Source organism: Octopus sinensis, linkage group LG15 (assembly GCF_006345805.1).
Source record: "Octopus sinensis linkage group LG15, ASM634580v1, whole genome shotgun sequence".
Classification (NCBI taxonomy): domain Eukaryota; kingdom Metazoa; phylum Mollusca; class Cephalopoda; order Octopoda; family Octopodidae; genus Octopus; species Octopus sinensis.
The window spans coordinates 52,593,530-52,619,425 of record NC_043011.1 but is presented as its reverse complement, the minus strand read 5'-3'; the positions used below and the strand labels follow the sequence as shown (position 1 = coordinate 52,619,425).

General features: G+C 37.3%; 2 protein-coding genes and 1 non-coding gene across 3 annotated transcripts; 1 reads left to right on the top strand and 2 right to left on the bottom strand.

Annotated features, from left to right (window-relative positions):
* Positions 1 to 3,238: 3,238 nt before the first annotated feature.
* Positions 3,239 to 4,750, bottom strand: LOC118766195. Its single transcript, XM_036509472.1, has one exon. The coding sequence runs from the start codon at positions 4,748 to 4,750 to the stop codon at positions 3,239 to 3,241; it is 1,512 nt and encodes a 503-aa protein (XP_036365365.1).
* A 5,454-nt stretch (positions 4,751 to 10,204) lies between these two features.
* Positions 10,205 to 10,276, bottom strand: Trnad-guc. Its single transcript has one exon. It is a non-coding gene; the product is annotated as a tRNA-Asp (tRNA).
* A 134-nt stretch (positions 10,277 to 10,410) lies between these two features.
* LOC115220011 (39S ribosomal protein L21, mitochondrial) lies at positions 10,411 to 23,235 on the top strand. The gene is made up of 7 exons (XM_029790313.2): positions 10,411 to 10,578; positions 12,626 to 12,716; positions 14,782 to 14,864; positions 18,761 to 18,924; positions 20,773 to 20,825; positions 21,642 to 21,745; positions 23,064 to 23,235. The coding sequence occupies exons 1-7, from the start codon at positions 10,509 to 10,511 to the stop codon at positions 23,159 to 23,161; spliced, it is 663 nt and encodes a 220-aa protein (XP_029646173.1). The 5' UTR covers positions 10,411 to 10,508; the 3' UTR covers positions 23,162 to 23,235.
* Positions 23,236 to 25,896: the final 2,661 nt, after the last annotated feature.

Here is a 25,896-nt window from a genome sequence, read left to right as displayed (position 1 = left end):
CAGAAAAAAAGGAGACATGAAAATAATTAGATATACTTTTCTACTCAAGGCAGAAGGCCCAAAATTTTCAGGGAGGGGGCCAGTCAATTAGATCGACCCTCAGTACACAACTGGTACTTAATTTATCAACCCTGAAAGGATGAAAGGCAAAGTCAGGGAAATACAAAGAAACAGGTGTTCAGTACATTTCCTAAAATTAAAATAATGTAGTTTGAACTACAGAGATGTGAAACTCCATTATGAGTCACCAATGACTCCCACAGTACATTAAGAATATAGTGTAGAAAGTCACTGGTGACACCTATGGTAGGCAAAATGCTAAATATGGAACAAATATTGCAAGTAAGAGATGTGATTTGTCTCAATCATATTAAATCATAGGTTTTGGTTTAAAGTAGGAGCTATATTCATCTAGCCCAGTGGTTCCCAAATGGTGTGCCACAAATTTTTTAAAATAAAATTCAAGGCTTTAATGATACTCATGATCAAGTGCCTTGAATTTTGTTATACACATGTATGATTAATAAAACAAGGCAAATAATACATTATTTACATTCGACGGATATTTGACCTCATCTTGTTTGTTGTTAACACAACATTTCAGCTGATATACCCTCCAGCCTTCTTCAGGTGTCATGGGGTAATTTCGAACCTGGGTTCCCATTCCTAAAGTATTGATTTCATTATGTAGCTGATGTTTTTTCCAACGGTTGTAATGGATCCTTTTCGTTATTTAGCTGATGTTTTTTTCCAACGGTTGTAATTTTCCCAAGACACCTGATGAAGGCTGGAGGGTATATCAGCTGAAACATTGTGTTAACAACAAACAAGATGAGGACAAATATCCATCGAATGTAAATAATGTACATAATCCCTCATCTCTTAAATACAGAAAGGTAAATAATAGTTGTTTTTTAAAATTACAATCCTAGATTGTGAACTTTAAAACAGGTTTTTTTAACCCTTTAGTGTTTAAACCGGCCATATCCAACCAAAATATTCTACATGTTTTATGTCCAATCTGGTCAGATATTGTCTTTCATTGCTACCTTACAGTGTCAATTTAAAGATTAACAATCACATCATTGAAATCTCAAAGCCATGAAATAATGTATGATTAATTTTAAATGGTGTGAATACATAAGCTTTACATTTGACAGAATAATATAAATGCTAAAGGGTTAAGCCAATAATTTCTTGTTTGATCGCCAGCATGCTGTGAAGTGAAAAAATGACTGAGAACTTCAAAATTAATCTATTATAATCTAAAGCAATGGTTCTCATCCAGGGTCCATATGAACCCTGAGGGTTTATATTAGATTTTTGGGGGTTCATACCACAAAATAATAAACTGGGGATCTACAACAGTATTTTAAGGGCTCCTGAAAAAATTTTGCCTTAGATGTAAGTATTGATATGTAATGCAAAAACAGCTAGGTTTCTTTCTCTAACATTTTACATAATTCAACCTATATTATGTCAAAAACAAAATAGGAATTTTGAAAGAAGGTTCTATAAAACTAGTTTTTAAACATTGAATAGCTATGGAGATATATCAGAATAAAATAGCAATCAAAGGGATTCATAGATAAAAAATGATTGAGAACTCCTGGTCTAAGCTGATCATGAGGGAGCCTTGGCATAGTCACTTGACCTATTGAAAATAGCAGCCAAATATCACTTCAAACTACATCATATCATTCTCAAAGAAATTACATAGGTAATGTAGTCCTAGATACACTATTCCTGAAAAAGGAAAGGATTGGTTGGTCATGGCTTGAGTACTTTTGATGACAAGTGTTTGTCAGGTGTGACCTTGGTCTAAACAACAACTGCTAATCTCACCCAGGTTTCTCTACTTTTCAGCATATGTGAACCTACCCCTCCTTCTGCAAACAGGTTCGTGGCCACTGTGCCTTACTGTGAGAGAAACAAATGACATATATTCACCCTTTTGACTAACATCTTGTTAAAGACCATTGTTAGTCATTAAATAGGTAACTTACAGTGATTGCATGTAAGAGACTTTTAAGAATGAATATTGCACTGGAGAGAAATCTTGTTGCTTTCTTTTCAATGATTTGAAGGTTTTGATAGTTGAGTGGATAAGGTTTTGGACTAACTATTCACAGGTTATTAGTTCAAATCTGTTGCATGCATTTCATTGTATTTCTAGACTGCATTATTCACCCAGCTATTAAAAAGAGAGAACAGATTAAAGAATATTTTCTCTGATTGACTGGCTTCCTAGCCACCATAAAATTAAACAACCACCACCTTCAGGGGTAAAACATAATGGAATATCTGATATTATTGAAGAACTTTGCAGCTGTCTAACTGCAGGACTTAGACAGGCCATGAAGATCTTGACTTACAAGGATTATATATACAAAAAGGTAACCCAAAAATTAACTATATGCACTAATAAATATAGCTTTTAATGCAGTTGCTCAACTAGCTATAAACGGCTGCCAAACCTCCCTTAGATCACTCCCTGCTCTCTGTAACAAAGGAAGAACACATTAGATAACATAGTCTTCGATACAGTGTCTGAAAAAAATGATGGAGGGCATAGTTGGAACACCTTTAATCACAGGGGTTGAAATGGGATAAAACATGACTTAGAGAGCATTTATTATTTTATTTGGTCAGAAGGTAGTGAGCCAGCAGAATCATCAGTGCATTGGATGAAATGTTTAGTGGCATTTCTTGAGGTTCATTTATGTTCTGAGCTCAAATTCTGTCAAAGTTGACTTTGCCTTTCATCCCTTTGGAGTTGATAAAATAAATATTAGTTGAGTACTGACATCAATGTAATCAACACACCCTTTCCCCTAAAATTGCTGGCCTTTGAAAGAATTATTTTATTTGGTTAGGGAAACTCAAGCACAGAAAAATAATGAAATACTTATTACTCATTCAGTGTTCTTATATTGGTTATAGTGGTAAGCTGTATTTATCACTTAGAGTGTAAGCTGTTTATTGTTAGGCAGACTAAGCTTGGCCATGAGAATTTTGTCTTACAAGGATTGCATGAAAAAGTGACAAAAAATAAAGCTAAAAGAATAATATCAGAGAATTTCTTACATGATGCACATTTATTCTTGAGAACTTTAGAATATTTCACCAGGGTCAAAGATGGCTGTACAGAGTCCATTATTTATATAGAAAAATCTTCCCATTTTCTTAAATGCTTCCATATTCATTATTCCCAGGATGACTATAAAGAGTTGGTTATTTATTTGTACATAAAATCTTCCTGAAAATTATTTGCTGTCACAAAGCAGTCTATGACTTTCTCATTAAATTCTGTTATTTTCTTCACCATATTACACTCCAATGCCACCATACCCAAGGCTGTCAGGTTATCAATTGCTATGGGGTTCCGCAAAAAGGATTTTATTTTCTCTAAAGTTTTAAAACATCTTTCTGATTCCTCAGTAATCATTGGAGTGGTGATTAGAATTTTAATAAGTTTTACAGTTTCAGAGAATGTTGTTTGTAAGTGACTCTCATTAAAGAATCTTAATAAATCTATCAGCTTTTTGGTTTGATATATATCACTCCTGGCGTAGAGGACAGCAAGTTCAGTTCCAAGTTTTTCTCTGTCAAGCATAGGATATGCATCAACTGCTTCAGTTAGCTCATAGTTAGGAAATTTTGAAAGAAATGATGAAAAGTTATCTGGTACAAGTAACTTGCTTGCTTCCAAATGATTAATAAAACTTAATCTTTCACTACATTTCAGTAAAATTATATCACACACCTCCTCTATGGTGGCTGCTTTCTCTGGACAACATTTTTTCTGTTTATTCTCAGAACAGTTCTCTTTGACTTCCACGTATTCATTGCGAATAGTTTTCATAATGTGATAGAAAGTACTTAAAGAGATGGTAGCTTTTCTAACATCAATGCTTTTGTATTCAAACTGGGAAAATAGTTCATCAATATGAGGCATTACTTTGGAGAAAAAATAGAGCCAAAACTCAAAATCAGCATCGTTCAATATTCTTTTTATAGCTGTTGCTTCAGTTCCAATTTCTGTTAAAGTCCGTGTTTCTAATACTTCACAACATACTTTTAAAGTATCTTTCATGGCATGTATGGCATTGATTGTGAAAGTGATATTACTTTCTTTGGAATTTGTACAAGAAGGCACTACCATTTGTCCTAAAATCTTCTCCAGTACTTCTGGTCGTGAAAAATAAGTTGAAATACTTGATATATCATTGAAAAATACTTTCATGCTGCTATTTTGCCATGTTGCTTTCTGAATAATTCCACAATGCTTGTGTGCATAGCAATGAATGAAATGGGCATTTTTATACTGTTTTTTCATCAGTGTATGGACATTTGTCTTATCTCCACTTAAACTGACTGCCCCATCATACGTTTGAGCAATAAGTTTACTGGGACAATCTGGTATCAAACCATACAACTCTTTCTGTAGCATTTCTGTTAAAGCATCAACTGTTCTATTTACGGGGTTGAAAAACCCCCAAAATCTTTCAACAGGTTTCCCATTCAGCATATATCTCAGAACCACTGCCACTTGCATTTTATCACAGACATCAACTATATCATCACACATAACAGCTAAATACTGTGCATGGCTCACCTCTTCCTTGATTTGATTTTGGCAAATACTGAGCATAGCTTCTAAGAGTTTATTCAAAATTGCTTGTGATATTCCTTCTAAAACTGTCACTGAACATACGTCAAATCTAAAACTAGAATCCAAATGATACATGTACTCAATTAGACCTTGAAATATATTCAAACTTTTATCCAAATGTGAATTGTCAAGTCCTCGAATATGTAAATTATATTCTCCACAAAATTTCAAACAATTTATTATTTTGTGAAGGACATTTCTATTTTTCTTCACCCGTTCATTGTGCCATGTGACTGCGGGACTGTCATGATTTTGAAGGGCAGAACAAGTTGTACAACCCAGAAGAGTTAGGTTTATCATGTTGTCCATGTGCTTGCTGGATTGTTCATGTTTTCTAATCTTCTGCTGAAGACATCTTAAATCATTTACTCCAGATTTTGTCCAAAGAACATCCCCACCAAATAGTAAACATGGGTAACAATATAATGAATTTGATTCTTCACAACCACACACCCAAAGACATTTATCATATGTGTTACAGTTGAATTGCCTCACATATTCAATACTCCTGCTTGGACCACACTTCTGCATGTTTAAATTTGGCATTGGTCTGCCTAGAGACTTGATTTCAATTTGTTCTTTAAGTTTCAATTTACTGAAATCTATAGTTTTTAAATATTTAACTTTGTTTGACATTGCAGTGGAGAAGGAACAGAGCAAGCAGCAGTAAGAATACGAGCTACATAAGAACAACAGCAGAAGAAAGAGGGTAGAGAAACTGGTAGTAGATAGAGATAAAGACTAGAGAAAATAGCTTTGAATGAACTAGCAGCTTAAGGATCTGACAGTCGAAAAAAATTACAGTTAGAGCTAAGTAGAAAAAGCATAGTGAATTTATATAAATATATATACAGAGAGAGAGAGAGAGCGAGCGAGTTAAGAATATAGTAACCGGTCAGTGGGAATAGGACAGAAATTATCATCAGTGAAGAAACAGTTGAGGAACTGGCAGTGGAAAAGCAACAGAGTGAGTGGCCGGGACGAAATGGCAACTTGAGGATTTGATACTAATACCACAGGGAAAAGTGCAAAAGGGGGGAAGAAAAAACTGATAGCGGAAGAGAAGCAGACACAGTATAGTTAAGTAAGGCACATACACACGTATGTGAGGGTGAAGAACAATTGCATAATAACATAACGGTAGAAATGGGACAGAGATAAAATTAGTGGAGAAGCAGCGGACGAACCGGTAATTGGAGGATTTGAGGGAAAAAAGAAAAAGGCAAAAGAGAAAAAGTAAATAAGTAAAAATAAACAACCGATCGTTGAAGCGAAGCAAAAGCAATCTAGGAATGTAACATATATATATATATATAAATATGTAAATAAATATAGAGGGATGGATAGAGAAAGTAAAGAACAATAACAATTATAGATATTGCAACAACATATTAGATTTCACAATGAATTAGTAGTATAAGGCTGACCTATAGTAACAGCAATGATAATAGAAACAACATATCGAAACCTTAGCAGTAAACATGTTATGAAAAAACAAATCATGTGGTAATGTTACTAACTTCGGATGAGGTGCCGCAATAACATGTGTTGAGCGGCATTGAATGCAGCCGCCCTAATTGTTACCCTCCGCCGCCCTCGCCTCCGTCGTCCCAATCACTTGCTGCTGTTCAGTTTAATCATTTCATTGGTTCATTTTTAAAAAGAAGCTGATATATTTCTTGTTTCGCATTCAGAGCCTCACCCTTCACTGTTCACTGTTCATCTCTCGACACTGTTTTCTTTTTTCGTTCTCACCATCTCTCGTGATTAATCTGCCAAAATCTCTCTCTCTCCCTCTCTCGCGCTATCAGTGGATCTATTTAAATATTTTCCCCATTACTGTCTATCTTTACGTGCACCCTACCCTACGTGCATTACACAAACATGTATGTACATTCATCCCTGCACACACACACATACACACATATATATATATATATAATAAATATTTTATTTTATAGAAGGAGCTTCTACAGGACTAGAACTGTTTCATTCAAATTTACTCTGCTATGTATTGAGTACCTTATTTACTGTGGTTAACCCCGACTCAACCCGGGACCTACATATATAATAAATATATATACCATGTGCACATATTCATATACATATACACATATGCGCGCAGGCGCAGCATCATACAATAGTCAGATGAAAATACCTTCTTTTGTATGAGTCAGCACCCAAGACATTCGGTTCATAACTTACTAACACACAGACACACGTCCTAACATGCAACAATTGTATTGTGGTAGATATATTCTTGCAATTAAACATGCACATCTACTGTTATACACTGTTGATTAGCCCCAAGCTGACCTATGATCAAAAACATTCAAGCCGTAAACATCCCACCGTTTTATAAGTATCTTGGACGACATTATCTGATGTATCCGTTTTTTTTTCTTTCTTTCTTCTAAGTCCGTAGAACGTAACTTGAGGGAGATTTGGCTGTTATTTCTAGCAGGTCCACAAGGTAGGGGTTGTGCCGTTGTCTAATTATGGGTGAATCACATAGGTGATGATGTAATGAATGACGCACACAAAATATTCTTAATAAATTTTAATTTGCCTTAAATGGAAAAAAAAAGTACAAACTTTAAAAAAAATACATGAATGAGGTTTAATAAATATATATTTACTTTTTATATACAAATGAATAGAAGCGGTGGTTGTCGATAAGTGGCTGCATGTTACTTTCTATCTCTGAAAATCGAACGATGTAAATACTCCTGACGAATTGGTTATGAACAGTGAAACTAGTAGTTGTTCTTCACTGTCCTGTTGAAATCTTCCCACTTGGATCACCTGATATTTGATCCAGTTGTCATACTGAAAGATGCCCATCGTGTTCCCTACACAGGAACTTAGTTTGATTTGAAAACCCCACTAGAATGGGAGAAAGCGCTAAGTGATATGATATATATATATATATATATATATATTATATATATATATATATATTATATATATATATATATATATATATTATATATATATATATATATAAAATGTAATATATAAATATCTGTAAATATAAACCATCCGATCTTCTGATTACCTCATTTCTTCTAATATATAATACCTGTACATCATCTCCAAACCTTCCAATATATATATATATATATATATATATATATATATATATATATAATATATATATATATATATATATATATATATATATATATATATATATATGTAACGATGAAAGATGAACAGGGCATGAAGTTTTAAGGAAATATTAATTTTATTTTTACCCGTTACATCGAATATACCTTGCCTCGACGGGCAGGTGATAAAACCGCAAAGCATGCGAGGTAAAGATAGATATAGATTTTCCTTGCATAGTTTGTGTTTGTGTTCTCGTCATTGTTTAGTAGTAATTATAGAAAGATAGAACGATGTTGTAAGAGAACAGAATTAGAGCTAGTGAGAGTGTGGGACGTTGTTTTTCTTTTTCCCTCTGGCCGTTTGTCTACCTGCTTCCATGATTCTAGTGGTCGGTTCACTAACTGATGTTAGCTCTCTCAACTCAAGAGTTGTCACCAAAGTGACTAACTGATTTTTGCTTGGGATCTTGCTTTTATAACTATCCAGAAGGATAGGCATATCATTGAGAACAATAGATTTAGTTGGTGGTCTTGTTATCTTAATTCTAGCTTTTGGTGAAATAGAAGAGATTAGAAGGGTCAAGTGGTGAAGACATTATTTCAGCCTAGCTGAAGGCATCTGGAAAATGTAAAACTGCTGACACAGAAAAACTATTGTTTTACCGTGAGAAAAGTTCTGTTGAAGTGTTAATTTAAATTTGGCTATGGTGGATCGAATCCATTTCATGCCTGCAAGATTCAATACACACACACAGATACATGTAGATATATCAATAAATCTTTCATAATCCTTCTACTCGGTTGTGTCTCTTCTCTTTTCCAACTGGCACATTATATGTATTATTTCAGCCTTCTGATATCAGTCGATACACGCACCACGGACCACTAACTATAATGGTGACTCCGACGTGAGCATCATTTCTATTCTGTATCAGTTGTTTTTTTTTGTTTGTTTTTGTTCTTGTGGAGTCACTACTTTCCTAGTGGGTTAGCTTTTACAGTGGTTTGCGGAGTTCATGTCTGTCACCTCTTTGTGGTTTCGGCAAAACCGTTTTCGTACACTGCTGGGTTTAATCGGAATGCTCAAGTTCTTAGATAAGACCTCTTCACTACGGTTGAGAAGTAAAATGTCTCCATAATCTACATAGAGGATGGAGTTTGTTTACAAAGAGACACGCAAGAATAGTCTGAATCCGCTGGAAATTAAAATGGTCTCCCTGATGCAGAAAAGGTGATCTTGGTTTCTAAGAGAGCTCACAATAGTGGTAATTGCTGTTGGGTGTGTGTCAATGGTGTCTCCGTCATGTATGTTGAAGGGAGAAAAGGAGCTTACCGGGGTAAATTGAGGAACAAGGATTGTTTTATCATACTTACATACATACATACATACATGCATACATAGATACATACATACATACATACATACATACATACATACATACATACACACATGCATACATACATGCATACATACATACATACATACATGCATACATACATGCATACATACATACATACATACATACATACATACATACATACATGCATACATACATACATACATGCATACATACATACATACATACATACATACACACATGCATACATACATGCATACATACATACATACATACACACACACATGCACACATGCATACGTACATACATACATACATAACATACATACATACATACATACATACATGCATACATACATACATACATACATACATAGATACATACATACACACATGCATACATACATACACACACACACATGCACACATACATACATACATACATACATACATGCATACATACATGCACATATACACACACACATACATACATACATACATACATACATGCATACACACATACATACATACAACATACATACATACATATACATACATACATACATACATACATACATACATACATACATACATACATACATACAGATGAATAAAATACAAGCATATCTTTTATCTTCTACTTGTTTGAGTCATTACACTACGGCCATGCTGGGGTACCGCCTTGAAGAATTTTTAGTCGAATGAATGGACGTTTCGGATCTCATTTTGCGAATGAAAAAGACTAGATCCAACCTTTCTTTTTTTAATCCTGGAATGTAGTTTATATAAATATACGCACTGACACTGATTGTCAAGCTGTAAGAGGGAAGGGGGTAAACAAAGACACACATAAATATATATATATATATATATTTGTGACGGGCTTCTTTCAGTTTCCATCGACCAAATCCACACGGATAAGGTTTTGGCTCGCCAGAGGTTTTAACAGAAAAAGCCTGCCAAAGCAACACGTAGTGGAATTGAACTCGAAGTCATGTAGTTGGGAAGCAAACTTCTTGCAAAACTGCCTCACCTGCGCTTAAAAAAGAAAAAATAATGGCCTCCCCGGCGGGGAATCGAACCCCGGTCTCCCGCGTGACAGGCGGGGATACTTACCACTATACTACCGAGGACAGACGCAAACTGCGATGGAAGCAAGCGTAGACATATTTGTATGACTTTACGATTACAATAAAAAAAAGCTCAAAGACAAAACAAAAATTATCAAAACATCATAATCTAATTTTATTTAAACTGTTCTTTTAAGCTTTGGATCCATTTCGAAACTGGAATGCAAAGTTACAGTAATACCAGTGATGATTAGTCGCAGCCGGCAGTTCAGCAGACGTAACTAATCGAAAAAACATGGCTGTCTCGTTAAGGTCATTCTGCTCGCTGTCTCGGTTTTTCCAAAATCTCCCCAACAAATGCCCTTGTAAGTATATAAATATATATGTATATTTATGCCACACTTCTTTATGCAGTGTCTGTATTAATTTCGATAATGTAATGTTAGAAGTATATTTGTTCAGCGATGTTTCTAAGTAAATAGTACTTTAATACTCGTGCTATGATGGGTCTGCCGTCACGCACCCGTTTCTCCCTCGCTACCCCTGTTTCCTACAAGGGCACAACGCTCGAAAAGAGAGTGTCTATATGTTGTCAACTGTTGTTAGATAAAAAAAAAAGGCAACCTAATTTCTTCCAAGACACCCTATTTTTTTTTTTAAATGAAAGATACACTTGATAATATAGAAATACACGTGTTGGGACAAAAAAAAATAATAAGAGGTGGTTACGGCTGGAACACACTTTTATGATTAGTCTACTTTATCAAGGTATATCTCGAATAAACAATTGCAAGGACATCAGCGAATGATTTAAATTACTGTGTTTTCGCAAACTTACGCCGTCTTTAAACTTTGCTTCATGCAGTGTTTGTATAGTCTGCTTAAATCGATCGTAAATTGTAGCAGAATTAAGGTCATGGAAGAAGTCTGTTACTGTATAATAAACAGAAAAGGGGATGCCACAAAATGTTAATTCTTCCTGCATTGGGATATTTCCAATATGCAGACGTCTCCAGCATGCGAACAGTCAACAAATAGTACAAGGCCATTTAAAAAAAGAAAATTCTTCATAATAAATTTCAGAGTTTCCCAGTCAGTAAAAACTTAGTTTTTAGACTGTAGTTTACGATGTTATTGCCATCATCATCATCGCCTCAACTTCCTTTGATACTAACCACCACAAGATTCAGTATCATCTCCGTGACCACCATCAGTCACTGCACGTCTTACTGCAATGTTGCCCTTCATTTCTGATTATGTACGGTACACAGTCGCCCCAACATTGCATTGGTAAAGTTTCACTCACCAATACATTCTACAAAGATATATGAATACGTAGCTAATTTAAGAAAAGGGAGGAAAAGAGAAATCAGTTAATAAATAATCAAAATAGAGGTATGCACACTCCCTCGGTATACATTGTGCCAAAAATACAGCATTACCACAGGTGATTACCTGGTTGAGGCACTGGAGCAGCCAGGTACTCTCCCTAACGTCATCTGATACTTTGGTGAAGTTGGATGCTAATGGAGCATTCCAGCTCTCCACACCATCTCAGCAGCTAGAGGTTGAAAAGATATAATTTACCAACAAATTATGGTATTTCAGTATCTTATTTTGTTTAGCTATGGCAGTGCTTTTCAAACTTTTGCTGGAGCGGAACCCCAAGGAAACATTCCACTGACTCGAGGAACCCCTGTGCAATAATTTAATAGTCTTATGCACACATATCTGCACAGGAGAATTAAAAATTACTGCTGATTTTAGCGGTTTTTTAACTTCTTGCGGAACCCCTAGACTGTACTGGCGGAACCCTGGTTGAAAACCACTGAGCTATGGGATGAAGTATCTCTACTGCACTGCAGCAATAAGGACATGTGATGGAACGAGTAAGTCACTAATGATGGTTTTGGGCCTGAGATATCTATCTCTAGCCTGCTGTTTCATCTCTCTGACTATTCTACTTTTACTACAATGACTGTTGTTCCTTTGAACTAGCTACCTGTATATCCCTTTTCACCCGCTATCCAGTCAACATAATTGTTTCACAAATGACACATACATCATAGAATCTCCTTAGTCACTTACTGGTTTTCTATTCTCGTTACCACAAGCACCCCACCTCTAATGTATTAATGTTTTTTGCTTATATTGAAAGACAAGTCTCAGCTTTACACATCCTTCGTATCCAATACCTGTGTCTTGCTACCAGGCAATATTATACTTTGGGTGCTTCTCTTGCATATTATTCTTGTGCATTTAGTGTTTCTTTGTCAGCATATACTACATGGCCCTTACATTAGCCAAGACTCTGGCTCCATTCCCAGAATTCATTGATTGAACTAAGTAATAAAGTTCAAACAGGTTGTTTTATTACATCTTATTTGAAATGGTTATTTATATTTTTTGTAGCCCCATTAACTCAAGTGATCAATATAAATGCTGTTTTGAAAGGATCCACAGATCTCAATGTAACAAGTCAATCACGTCGTTCTATGACCAAGTAAGTATAAGGATTTCTTACATTGGCACAAAGTCACAACTTTGTTAGAGGAATTGATTGAATTAACTTTGGTGTGCACCTGGTGCTTTTATCAAACCTTTCATTTTAGACAATGTATATTTTGAAGTACATTATCCATATAGCTACTATTTTAAGCAGGTCAAAGTTTTGTAGAGGCTCCATCATCATCATCATCATCATTTAGCGTCCGCTTTCCATGCTAGCATGGGTTGGACGGTTTAACTGGGGTCTGTGAAGCCGGAAGGCTTCATCAGGCCCAGTCAGATTTGGCAGTGTTTCTACGGCTGGATGTCCTTCCTAACGCCAACCACTCCGTGAGTGTAGTGGGTGCTTTTTACGTGCCACCTGCACAGGTGCCAGACAGAGCTGGCAAACGGCCACGAACGGATGGTGTTTTTACGTGCCACCAGCACGGGGGCCAGGCGAGGCTGGCAACAGACACGAACGGATGGTGCTTTTATGTGCTACCGGCACGGGGGCCAGGCGAGGCTGGCAACGGACACGAACGGATGGTGCTTTTACGTGCTACCAGCACGGGGGCTAGGCGAGGCTGGCAACGGACACAAGCGGATGGTGCTTTTACGTGCCTACGGCATGGGGGCTGGCAACGGACAAACGATCGGATGGTTCGCTTAACCACAGCTGCAATTTCCACTGATGTTGATTTGGTTTGATTTTGACTGTTCTCACTGGTCTTGCCGGGTCTTCTCACGCACAGCATACTTCCATAGGTCTCGGTCTCTAGTCATTTCCTTGGTGAGACCTAAAGTTCGAAGGTCGTGCTTCACCACCTCGTCCCAGATTTTCCTGGGTTTACCTCTTCCACAGGTTCCCTCAACTGCTAGAGTGTGGCACTTTTGCACACAACTATCTTCACCCATTCTCGTCACATGCCCATACCAGCGCGGAGGATATTGAATGTTATTGATTTTCTAAAACGTAATTTTTTTTTCGTGTTTTATGCTAAAAGTATTTTCCCTTTCCCGTTGTCTCTCTTACTCATCATCCCTACATTCCACATTTTGCCAGGAAGTATACTTCAGCTTGTAATTTTCCTTTTTATAATTTGAATTGATAATCATAAACATTCACTGTCATGGAATTTTGTTCATATTTTAATTTCACGAAGTCAATAATTTAAACCAGTGTTTCTCAACCATTTTTGACCTATGGACCCCCTTTGATTCCTATTTTACTCAAATGGACTGTCCTAGTCATTCGATTTTTAAAAAAATCATATTTTTGTAATTGAATATTATTAGGAACTGTATTTTAAAAAATGGCTAAAATAGTTTGTGTTGCAGAAGTATAACAATTTATTGCAGATCAATTTTATCAACAAAATCTTATATGGATCCCCAAGAGCCATAGGGGCTCCAGTTGAGAATCACCGATTTAGACCAACATGTTAAATTTGTAGTGTTGTGTATTTATAAGAAACTAGTTTTTTTTTTCCTTTTTTATCCCAAGTATTAAGGTATCATATTAATCCTTTCTACTGGAAGCACAAGGCCTCAAATTTGAGGGAAGGGATTAAGTCAACCCCAATATGCAACTGGTACTTAATTTATTGACCCTGAAAGGATGAAAGGCAAAGTCGACCTTGGTAGAATTTGAACTCAGAACTTAGCAGCAGACGAAATACCACTAAGCATTTTGCCAGGCATGCTAACAATTGTGCCAGCTCACCACCTTAAGGTATCACATTAATAAATGGCTCTAAAGTTAAGAAAGCACTAAATCTGAACCTATGATCATGAAATCATTATATTGAGTTCCCTGAACAAGTTACCTTACTCTAGTGTTCTTTAGCTTACTTTTTTATTGCTTCCAAGCTGTGAACTTGCTGGTCAATGCCGTTAGTTTACCTGAATGAAAACCAGACTTCATTCCTCTTTTATGGTTGGGTGGTTTGTAATAAGGAGAGACATCTAGTAGAAAAAACAATTGCATGTTCCACCCACCCTCAAAAATGTAAAATATTGTGTCTTTTTCTTGATTTTAAAAAAAAAGTTGGTCTTGTTCTACCTGAAATGTTTTACAGATGGCACAAATTCAAATTTGGATCAAATAAACCTTTGATTAAGAGAGAGCCACCTGAGATTTTGGATGAAGAAGATAATAAACGTAAGTTTAAATCTTATCACTGTTGAATTTGTGACAATGCACATCACTATATTTATCCTCAGTTCACCCAGATGAATAATATGTAACTGGCAGAAACGTTAGCACTCCGAGCGAAATGCTTAGCGGTATTTCGTTTGTCTTTACATTCAGACTTCAAATTCTGCCGAGGTCGACTTTGCCTTTCATCAAGTACCAGTTGTGTACTGGGGTCGATGTAATCGACCGCCCCCCCTACCCCAAAATTTTGGGCCTTGTGCCTAGAGTAGAAAAGAATATGTAACTTTTTTTTTTTGTGTACCCTTAGGCATTGCACATAACTTTACTTATGCATATTTAATTTAACTGTAAAATAGGATTACAAACAAATGTTAACAATTTTGATGTTAGACTGTGGCCATGCTGGGGCACCACCTTCAAGGATTTAGTTGAACTAATCAGCCCCAGTACTTTTTAAATCTGGTACTTATGCTATCAGTCTCTTTTGTCGAATTGCTAAGTTACTGTGGAAATAAACACACCATCACCAGTTGTCAAGCGGTGGAAGAAAAACACAAACACAAAGATACAAACTCACGCACACGACGGGCTTCTTTCAGTTTTTGTCTAACAAATCCACTCTAGGCTTTGGTTAGCTCGAGGCTAAAGTAGAAGTGCCTTGCAGTGGAGCTGGACCTAGTGTCACATGGATGGGAAGCAAACTTCTTACCACACAGCTGCACCTGTGCCTACATTGTCTACATTTGTTTTCATGCCTTATCTAGTGAATGCCCAGAATTGAAACGTATTCTAGTCTTTGAAATAAGGAACCAGATAGATTCAAGGCACTAGTATTCAGTATTTCATCTTAATAATCTAAAATAATCTAAAATTTTAAATGCTACAGATATGAAATTATTTTCTAATTTAATGTCTTTAAACCAAACGAAGTCAGCCTTTGACTAGCAATAGGCTTTTTGAGATATTGATCGTGGCACATCATAGAAAAAGAATTTGTTTTAACAACTCTCATATGTAATATGTAAAACACATCATGCTAGACTAGGCAAATCATAAATATTTGTTTGAAAAAGAGCATGAATGAATAACATTTCTAATTATTTCTTTACTGCCCACAAGGGGCTACACTCAGAGGGGACAAACAAGGACAGACAAATGGGTTAAGTCGATTATATCAACCACAGTGCGTAACTGGTACTTATTTAATCGACCCAGAAAAGATGAAAGGCAAAGTCGACCTCGGCGGAATTTGAACTCAGAATATAACGGCAGACGAAATACCTATTTCTTTACTACCCACAAGGAGCTAAACACAGAAAGGACAAACGGATTAAGTCGATTACATCGACCTCAGTGTGTAACTGGTACTTATTTAATCGACCCTGAATGGATGAAAGGCAAAGTCGACCTCGGCGGAATTTGAACGCAGAACGTAGCGGCAGACAAAATACTGCTATGCATTTCGCCCGGCGTGCTAACGATTCTGCCAGGTCGCCACCAAGAATAACGTTTCTAGAGAAACAAAAAATTTATCAGATTAATGAAGTTCAACCTAAAGACTATGTTACAAAATTTTTTGATAAAGCGTTATGTTTTATGTCATGACGGTTGCTATATAAAAAACATCATAAAGAACTGCATGCAGACCAAGTACTCTGTTTCCCAATGCCTTCTCTGAATGCCAACTAAATCCGAAATACCTAATATAAGTTAACTCCTGCTAACACATCACTATCTCGTTGATTGTTCTGTAAATACGCTGTAGAGTTTTTGAAGTCCAATCTCAAGACACTGAGCCTTACGGAGATGACTAAGGATGGAGATATCTGGTGCATCGCTGTCCTCAAGAAAACACGTTCACTACAGTAGACTTGATACTGGTGCTGCTGCCACATAAAAAACACTTGTGCTGGTCCCGTGTTAAAAATGCCCAGTACACTCTATGGAGCCTGGTGTGGCCTCTGGCCTTACCAGCTCCAGTCAACCCTTCCAATCCATGCCAGCATGGAAAACGGACATTCAATGATTATGATGATGGTGGTGGTGGTGGTGGTGGTATTAAACCTTGTTAGATCTGCTACTGTGACTATACAATATGGTTTGTTTTATTAATAGAAGTTTTTGCCACCCCTGGTAGGTCATATGATAGCTGCAATTCCATTTGAAGAATAAACCAAGAATCTTAAGTGCTAACAAGGGATCCACCACACTGCCCCTTAACCCAATACAAAAAGCATCCAACTTTCAATTCATACCCTGCTACAAGATTATGTGGTGCACCAACCTGAGTAAGAGATGAGGTGCTCATGACTGGAACAACTTTGATCATAGGTTTGACTGACCTAGGGCTAAGCAACGACGAAGCTTGCAAAATTTGTTGTGTAATATTCAGTGTTTTTCAGTCATTTGACTGCAGCCATGCTGGAGCACTGCCTTTAGTCGAGCAAATCGACCCTGGGACTTATTCTTTGTAAGCCCAGTACTTATTCTATCGGTCTATTTTGCCGAACCGCTATGTGACGAGGACATAAAAACATCAGCATCGGTTGTCAAGCGATGTTGGGGGGACAAACATACACACACATATATATATGTATACATATATACGACGGGCTTCTTTGAGTTTCCGTCTACCAAATCCACTCGCAAGGCTTTGGTCAACCCGAGGCTATAGTAGAAGACACTTGCCCAAGATGCCACGCAGTGGGACTGAACCGAGAACCACGTGGTTGGTAAGCAAGCAACTTACCACACTCCTTACTATTTTCAGAAATTTTAAATATAACTATATTAATAAGCTATGAACATTAAATAGGCCTTCACATACTGCGCTGTTTGGTCAACATGGGTTGGGTCATTGTATTTAATTTTGATTTTAATATTTAGTCCGCGCGAGATCGATGTAATTGACTTACTACCCCTCCCCTAAAATTGTTGGCCTTGTGGCAAAATCTGAGAACACTATTTTTCCGCACGAGTTGTGTCCCTTTACGGTTCTGCGAAACTTTCGTCCTTTCAGAGAAAATAATCATGAATATAAATAAATTAGAAGCTCGTTTTGCAGCCATGGTCCTGGGTTTGATATCACACTGTGGTATCTTGGGCAAATGTCATCTTTTATAGCCTCAGGTGGAATTATACCTTCTGAGTGAAATTGGGTATAGAAGCCCCTCCAGTGATTGTACCTGTACTTCGAAAGGATACAGCCATCTCAAACTATATCATGCTGATTCTGCCTGAGAATTACATCAAGGGTACGCGTGTTTGTGGAATACTCAACCACCTGTACCTGAATTCAGGAGCAGGTAATTTGGTTGATCAAAGAGCTGGATTTCTAGTACATGTAACAAGAAAACAATCTGACCACAATGAAGTATTAAGAGACAATATACAGAATAAAGTCGGCAGTGAGTATATACTATTACATAGTACAGTGGTTTTCAACCAGGGTTCCGCAAGAAGTTACAAAACTGCTAAAATCGGCAGTAATTTTTAATTCTCCTGTGCAGATATGTGTGCATAAGACTATTAAATTATTGCACAGGGGCTCCTCGAGCCAATGGAATGTTTCCTTGGGGTTCCGCTCCAGCAAAAATGTTGAAAAGCACTGACATAGTATATAGTAAGATAGTCAATTAATGCTAAGGTATTCAATTAATGACCTTTAAAATTTATTGAGTACCCACTAAACAAGACTATGTTTACCAAGGTGCATAGTAGCTCTGGAGTTAACATACTTGACTGTTGACCACTAGAACGTAAGTTCAAATCCTGGTGAACTGTTACAACAGGGCCTAGGACGACGATGGTGGTGGTGGTGATGGTGGTGGCAACAGTCCTGTGTGAGAGATGTTTTCAACTGTAAAAACCTATTAATGTATGTACCTCTTTGTTTGCAGAACTGGTAGCTAGAGTGTCTGAACAGATGGCAAATCCTGATATGGGTCGGCTCTTTGCTGTTGTTTATATTCGAGGTTTACAGAGGAAAGTGACCGCAGAAGACATGTTAATTGTCACCGGCTCCTTTCCACCTAACATTGGAGACAGGCTGAGGTTAGAAAAGGTAAGGTTTCTGTTGAGTTCTTTTAATCCTCTCTTTCTCCTGTTTTCTCATTATATCAGCAGCTGCAGTGGTTAGAAAAGCCTACATTCCTGCCAAGATCTCCTCTCTAACTCCCTTCTTTATCACATTGGTGTCAAGTTGAGGCTGGAATAAACAGTTGAATGTTTTAGTTTGCAAATGCTATGCAATTGCCACTGACAAGATATCAACTAGCAATTGGGTGTTGGGCCATTTATATTCCCTACAAGCCCTCTATTGAGAATCTAAGACATTGAGTAATCCCTTCTTAATCTATAAGTACATATTCAATTGTAATACGATAATGATGTACTTCTTGCTGTGCCATTGATAAAGTACTCTAACTTGTGTCAATAATGGAATAATTCCACCGAGGTCAACTTTGCCTTTCATCCTTACAATGTTGATAAAATAAGTACCAGTTGAGTACAGGTCGATGTAATCGTACGTCCCCCTCCCCCTAGATTGCTGGCCTTGCACCAAAATTTGAAATCAATAATAATGTACTCTATCTTATGACACTTAGAGTGGGGAAGCACTCCGTCGGTTACAACGACGAGGGTTCCGGTTGATCTGAATCAACGGAACAGCCTGCTCGTGAAATTAACGTGTAAGTGGCTGAGCACTCCACAGACACATGTACCCTTAACATAGTTCTCGGGGATATTCAGCGTGACACAGAGAGTGACAAGGCCGGCCCTTTGAAATACAGGTACAACAGAAACAGGAAGTAAGAGTGAGAGAAAGTTGTGGTGAAAGAGTACAGCAGGGATCACCACCATCCCCTGCCAGAGCCTCGTGGAGCTTTTAGGTGTTTTCGCTCAATAAACACTCACAACGCCCGGTCTGGGAATTGAAACCGCGATCCTACGACCGCGAGTCCGCTGCCCTAACCACTGGGCCATTGCGCCTCCACACACTTAGAGTACCTTATCAAGGAGTACATCATTATCGTTTTACGATTGAATAATATGTACTTGTAGATTAACAAGAGATTACTCAATGAATATGTCTATAACTATGTTATAGTTTCACTGTAAACCGATATGTAAATATGTACTCTGGTTGTAGACTTTTAAGGATTTATTCAAATTAAATTGTTTGAGGATTAATCTAGGATGGAATAAAGAAGACATGTTTAAATCAAATGTTAGCAAGTATTACCGAACTATAAGAATGTACTATGTTCTTTGTTATGAAGTCTTTCATCATCATCATCATTATCATCATTTAGCGTCCACTTTCCATGCTAGCATGGGTTGGACGGTGCAACTGGGGTCTGGGAAGCCTGAAGGCTGCACCAGGCCTAGTCTGATCTGGCAGTGTTTCTATGGCTGGATGCCCTTCCTAACGCCAACCACTCTGTGAGTGTAGTGGGTGCTTTTTACGTGCCACCCGCACAGCTGCCAGATGGGGCTGGCAAACGGCCACGGACTGATGTGCTTTTTATGTGCCACCGACACGGGGGCCAGGCAAGGCTGGCAACGGCCACGATCGGATGGTGCTTTTTACGTGCCACCGACACGGAGGCCAGTCGGGGTAGCGCTGGCAACGGACACGGTCGGGTAGTGCTTTTTACGTGCCACCGGCACGGGAACCAGGCGATGCTGGCAACGGCCACGATCGGATGGTGCTTCTCTATTGTAAATTTAAATGTACTGCATAGTAAATCTGTTGTATATTCTATTTAAAATTTATTACCCTCAATGTTTTCATTTTTAGAATTATTATTTGAATTCTTGCCTCAACAAAGATTATATTTCAAGTGAGAAGTGTCAGCTTCTCACTTGAACTTTGACAACAACAACATGACTGTTCTTTCTCTTTCAGGTTTTGTTAGTCGGCGGCAAAGATTTCTCTCTTGTTGGTAGACCAATTTTAAGGTAGGATTCCCTTTTGCTATTTCACACTGATTTTACTCACTGACATGGATCGGTTATTTCTGTAACTGTTGAACATTTAGCTGTGTAATCACAGTTAAATCTTTTGTCAATGTTGAGGAAAAGTCAACTAAGGTGGCACACTGGCAGAATCATTAGCATGCTGCACAAAATGCTTAGTAGCATTTTATCTGTATGTTCTGAGTTCAAATTCTGCCAAGGTTGACTTTGTCTTTCATCCCTTCAGGGTCAATAAAATAAGTACCAGTTGAACACAGGGGTCAATGTAATTGACTTATTCCCTCTCTAAAGTTGCTGGCCTTGTATCAAAATTTAAAACCAATATTAAGGAAAACTGAAACAAGCAGAGTGATCTGATTTGCTTATTACACACCAATTATTGCAGAAGCAAATAGAAAAGACAGAGAGAGGAGACAGCATGTCTGTGGGCTACAGGCTAGTGTGTGTCCATTAGTGATGGAGTGTCAATCATCCAGGTGGCCCTTTTCTAGATGTGGTCTAGAATGTCAGTGTGCATTTGCTGCAAAACTGTCCCAGACGTGGGAACAGTACTCCATTATGGGGTTCACTTCTGGCACTAAAGAGAAGAGCTAGTCTTTGGGATGCAGTCTTAGTTCTTCTAAGGATGTGTTTTCACTGGTGGGATCTTTGGTGATAGTGAAGCTCAGCATTTGATTGGCTAAAATTAATTGATACATCATAAGGCAAATGAATAAATTCTTTACATTGATATAATACTCTAGTTTTTCTCTGGATCCGAGGAAAACAACTAAGTGCTTCTTGGTTTTATTTTTCCAGTCGAAGTATTGTTCGGGTTGAAGCAACTGTCATAGAAAAAACTTTGTCAAATACTAAAGTACGTCTAAGTTATACAGCAAGGAAACACAATCGCAAGTTTAAATGTAAGTATTGCTACCTTTAAAGGAATACTTTTTTTTATTTTTGTACCTATTACTAAACAGAAATAAGTCAGATGACTTGTAATAGTATAGTTTCAGCTTCACAGTAATCTAATCTTTTAGATAATGGTCATTTTCAAATTAAATCCGATAATCTTTTTGGCCAATTATCATTATCATCATCATCATCATCATTTAACATCCACTGAAAGGCTGAAAAGCAAAGTTGGCCTCAGCAGGATTTGAACTCGAGATACAGCGAGTTGAAACAAATATAAGGCATTCCATCTGACACTACCAATTCACACTGCCTTACTGGACAATGTACCCCTAGTACCTAATTCTGTACTCTTGTGTTCTTTATGTCATTCATCCTCATGGGATTGACTGACTACATACCAGTAATATGCTGAGTCTGTTTCACTTTAAACAGTTGCTTTGCTATAATGATTAGAATGTGTATTGTGTGTAAAGATGTTGGTTCATGTTCCACAAGCAACCTTCAGCTAATTTTTGTCCAGTTCATGCGAGCATGGAACATGAATGTTAAATGATGACGATGGTGGCGAGGGAACAATCTATATCATATTAAGAATTTGGAAACATTATTGAAATCTTGAACATAATGTAACAACATTAAGTGTTAGGCTTTCATCAACCTTAACTATGGAATCCAAGCGAAGACATAATCGAAATCTTTAAACAAATTGAAACAAGTTTGAGTGTTTTGCTTTAAACGATCTTGAAATGAAATGAAAAACTTCATCGAAATCTTAATATGATGAAACATTGTGATGAAGATCTATAAATCTATATATATAAAAGTAAAGTTTTGTGTCTGTGTCCTACGATTTAGATTCCTAACTACTCCCACATTTTGCGGGTATCTTATAGTCGTGATTCATATCGAGCCCTTCTGGGTATTAGCGTGTGTCTACGATGAGTCTACGATTTAAAAAAAAATTTACCATAATTTTTTTCCATTTTAATGCATTTTTTCGCTATTATATAAGGGAAGTAACTCTCTAAAAATGTCTACGATGAGTCAACGATTTAAAAAAAATTTACCATAATTTTTTTTCCATTTTTAATGCATTTTTTTGCTATTTTTTGGCTATAACTCTCTAAAAATGCTTATATAGTTATTTCCCATACAAACCCGAGCAACGCCGGGCGATACTGCTAGTTTATTCATAAAAATAGATAAAAGAAAATTTCTGTAAAACTTGGAATTTCCTCAGAAGTCCCATTAGTTGTTATTACTGTTGTATTGTCAGAATAAAAAATATTTAATAACTGTAATTTTTTTTTCTATTTTCAGTGTTGAAAGATCTTCAAACAGTCATTGTTATAAACAGTATAGAGGTTAATCCAAAAGGACTTATCTCTGACACATCCGACACTATATCAGTTGTTTGATAGTCACCCATTCATTTACAGATTTATTATTTTGATAATGTAAATAGTTAATAAACAAATTTGATTAAACTATACTTGTTCTCTGTAAAATTATCAGTTTAAATTCTATGTTGACCACATCATATTTAACAGTAGTGGGAGATAGATCTCTTGTCTATATTCTTTGTGCTCTGTTCACATCTTTGTTCCTCTTTCACCTCTATAAACCTCCAACTTTATCTGACTTTCACCATTTTCCTACTACTACTACCTCTGTCTCACTTTTACTTTACTCTACTCTCAGTGCTGTCCCACTTTCACCACTATATTCGAGCTGTTGTGCTATTGGCAGAAACTGATTATGAAAATGTTGAGTGTCTGAGCAGTTCATAAAGATGGTCTGATGAGCTCATGGCAGTCTTTGCTTGGGTTTGACCACAATGCTGCTAGCTGGCAGTATGAATGTTTCGCTGATTACTGCCAAAAACTGTATCTGGTTTGATAATTTCATAGCATGTCTGCTGTTCATTGTGGTGAAGTATGCTATGACTACCACTTACAACAACTGCAAGAAACTCTGTGACTACTGATACTTTTGTTGAAGTCCTGCATCTCTAAGGACTGTGTCTACTGGCTCTGTTACCTGGGACTGGGCTGTATGCCCTGCGACCTCTGGTACAATGCCTAATGTGGCTGTCTCCTACACAGTATTTCAGGAAGTTTGTTAATAATCTAAGTCTGAGATTTATTTGAAGTATCATGATGAAGGTGTATCTTTCAATGGTAATGCATCATATGAATGAATGGGGTGGTGCTACATAATTAATTACAAAGTTGCTGAGGTAACACTGCTGCTGAAACAGGTGCTCTAGCTGACTTGTCTGGAGGCTGATAACGATATAGCTGTTGGTGTCAGTGTGTATGACTGATGAACAGCTTTTTAGTGCCAGCCTTGCTGAAATGTTGTAGTGTTGTAAAATGCAAACTGCAACGCTATGTATTTACTCAGGTTACTGGCAGGACATGAAAATAACACCAGGTATTTGATGGGCACCAGGCCCACTGCCAGATCACACTGGGCCTGGTGCAGCCTTCTGGCTTCCCAGAATGTGTATGCATTAAGTACAGAGCACTGAAAGAGTCTATAATAGAACGTTAGAAGAATGTTCAGACAAGGATGATAAATACCAGTTCGTAGTCAAGTTGAAGTGCTGTAACAAGAAGTTGTGGCTGCAATGCAGAGCCAGTTGAGGCACATGAGGGTAATAAAAAAACAACCAATCAATTAAAAACAAACATAGGAAACTCATTAGTCAAAAAACTGAACAATTATTTAAATATGAGTTCAAATTTTTTTGTTTTGTTTTAATGCACCTAAAAAGGTGCACTGGTCGTTAAAGGGTTGAATTGAATGATTACTTAAATTTACTTTTAAACGAAGCAAAGAAAAAATAAACTTGTGTTAAAGGATAAGGTTAAATTAGGCCATAGACAACTGACAAATATGTTCAGTCACCTGGCAACACCTTAGCAACCAAATTGTTGGTAGTTCAAAATGTGATGTTTCCTAATCATATCCATTACATTGGACATACTCAGTATTAGCAGAAGAAAAAAATTCTGTCGTGTCAAAGAACACATTTTATTCCCTGTAATTTTACATTTACTTGTGTCTAATGAGTCCTCATTACCTCCAAGAATTTCATTTTTACTCCACTAGGGTAATTTACATCGGCTCGCCGATTTTTCACGTTGACTATAAAATAACATAAGGGAAGTAACTCTGTTAATATATATATATATATATCACCGTGACCGACCAGGCTATCAGATGTTGCTACACATCGCTGGTCACAATGCGCTTCGCATTGTTTTAGCCTTCAAATGATGCCACCCCGCTGGCTAAGCGAGCAGGCCAACAGAAGAAAGAGTGAGAGAAAGTTGTGGCGAAAGAGTACAGCAGGGATCGCCACCACCCCCTGCCGGAGCCTCGTGGAGCTTTAGGTGTTTTCGCTCAATAAACACTCACAACGCCTGGTCTGGGAATCGAAACCGCGAGTCTGCTGCCCTAACCACTGGGCCATTGCGCCTACACACACGCACACACACACACATATATCTATATATATAAAACTGTAGTTGTGTGAGTGTCTGTCCCCTTCGATTTAGATTCCTAACTACTCCCACATTTTGCGGTGCAGTTTAACCAAATTCGGGTATCTTATAGTCGTAATTCATATCGAGCCCGTCTGGCTATTAGCGCGCGTCTACGATTTTAAAAATAATTTAACATTTTTTATTCCATTTTAATGCATAATTTTTCGTGTGTCGATGGCGGCGGAGTTGGCGTCCACGCTCAAACACCTGCACCTGTGTTGCTTTTCCCCCTTCTTCCCTCCCTCGTGAAGCTGTGGGGAAGGGAGTGTAAGGAAATCAACGTCGTAAAGCGTTGTCAAGGAGACCAGCGTTCTTTTAGAACAACGACTTCATGGCTTCAAGACACCAAAACAGAAATGGCTAAGAAAGCCCGAATTGGCATCTATAAGGGAAGTAACTCTCTAAAAATGCTTATATAGTTATTTCCCTTACAAACCTGAGCAACGCCGGGCGATACTGCTAGTATATATATATATATCGGAGTAAACACATAAATGTGAAACAAGGTGGAAAAAAAGAGTACTCAAATACCAGGGGTAGAATAATATGCTTTATTTAAAAGCAGCAGAAATTCAACAAAACCTGTTACTCGGAGTTTC

What these genes read in the sequence shown, in the direction of transcription:
- LOC115220011 (XM_029790313.2), top strand. Translation starts at nt 10,509, where the DNA reads ATGGCTGTCTCGTTAAGGTCATTCTGCTCGCTGTCTCGGTTTTTCCAA. An exon ending in TCTCCCCAACAAATGCCCTT is followed by an intron (nt 10,579 to 12,625) that starts GTAAGTATATAA and finishes TATTTTTTGTAG; the next exon opens with CCCCATTAACTCAAGTGATC. An exon ending in ACAGGCTGAGGTTAGAAAAG is followed by an intron (nt 18,925 to 20,772) that starts GTAAGGTTTCTG and finishes TTTCTCTTTCAG; the next exon opens with GTTTTGTTAGTCGGCGGCAA.
- LOC118766195 (XM_036509472.1), bottom strand. Translation starts at nt 4,750, where the DNA reads ATGTATCATTTGGATTCTAGTTTTAGATTTGACGTATGTTCAGTGACA.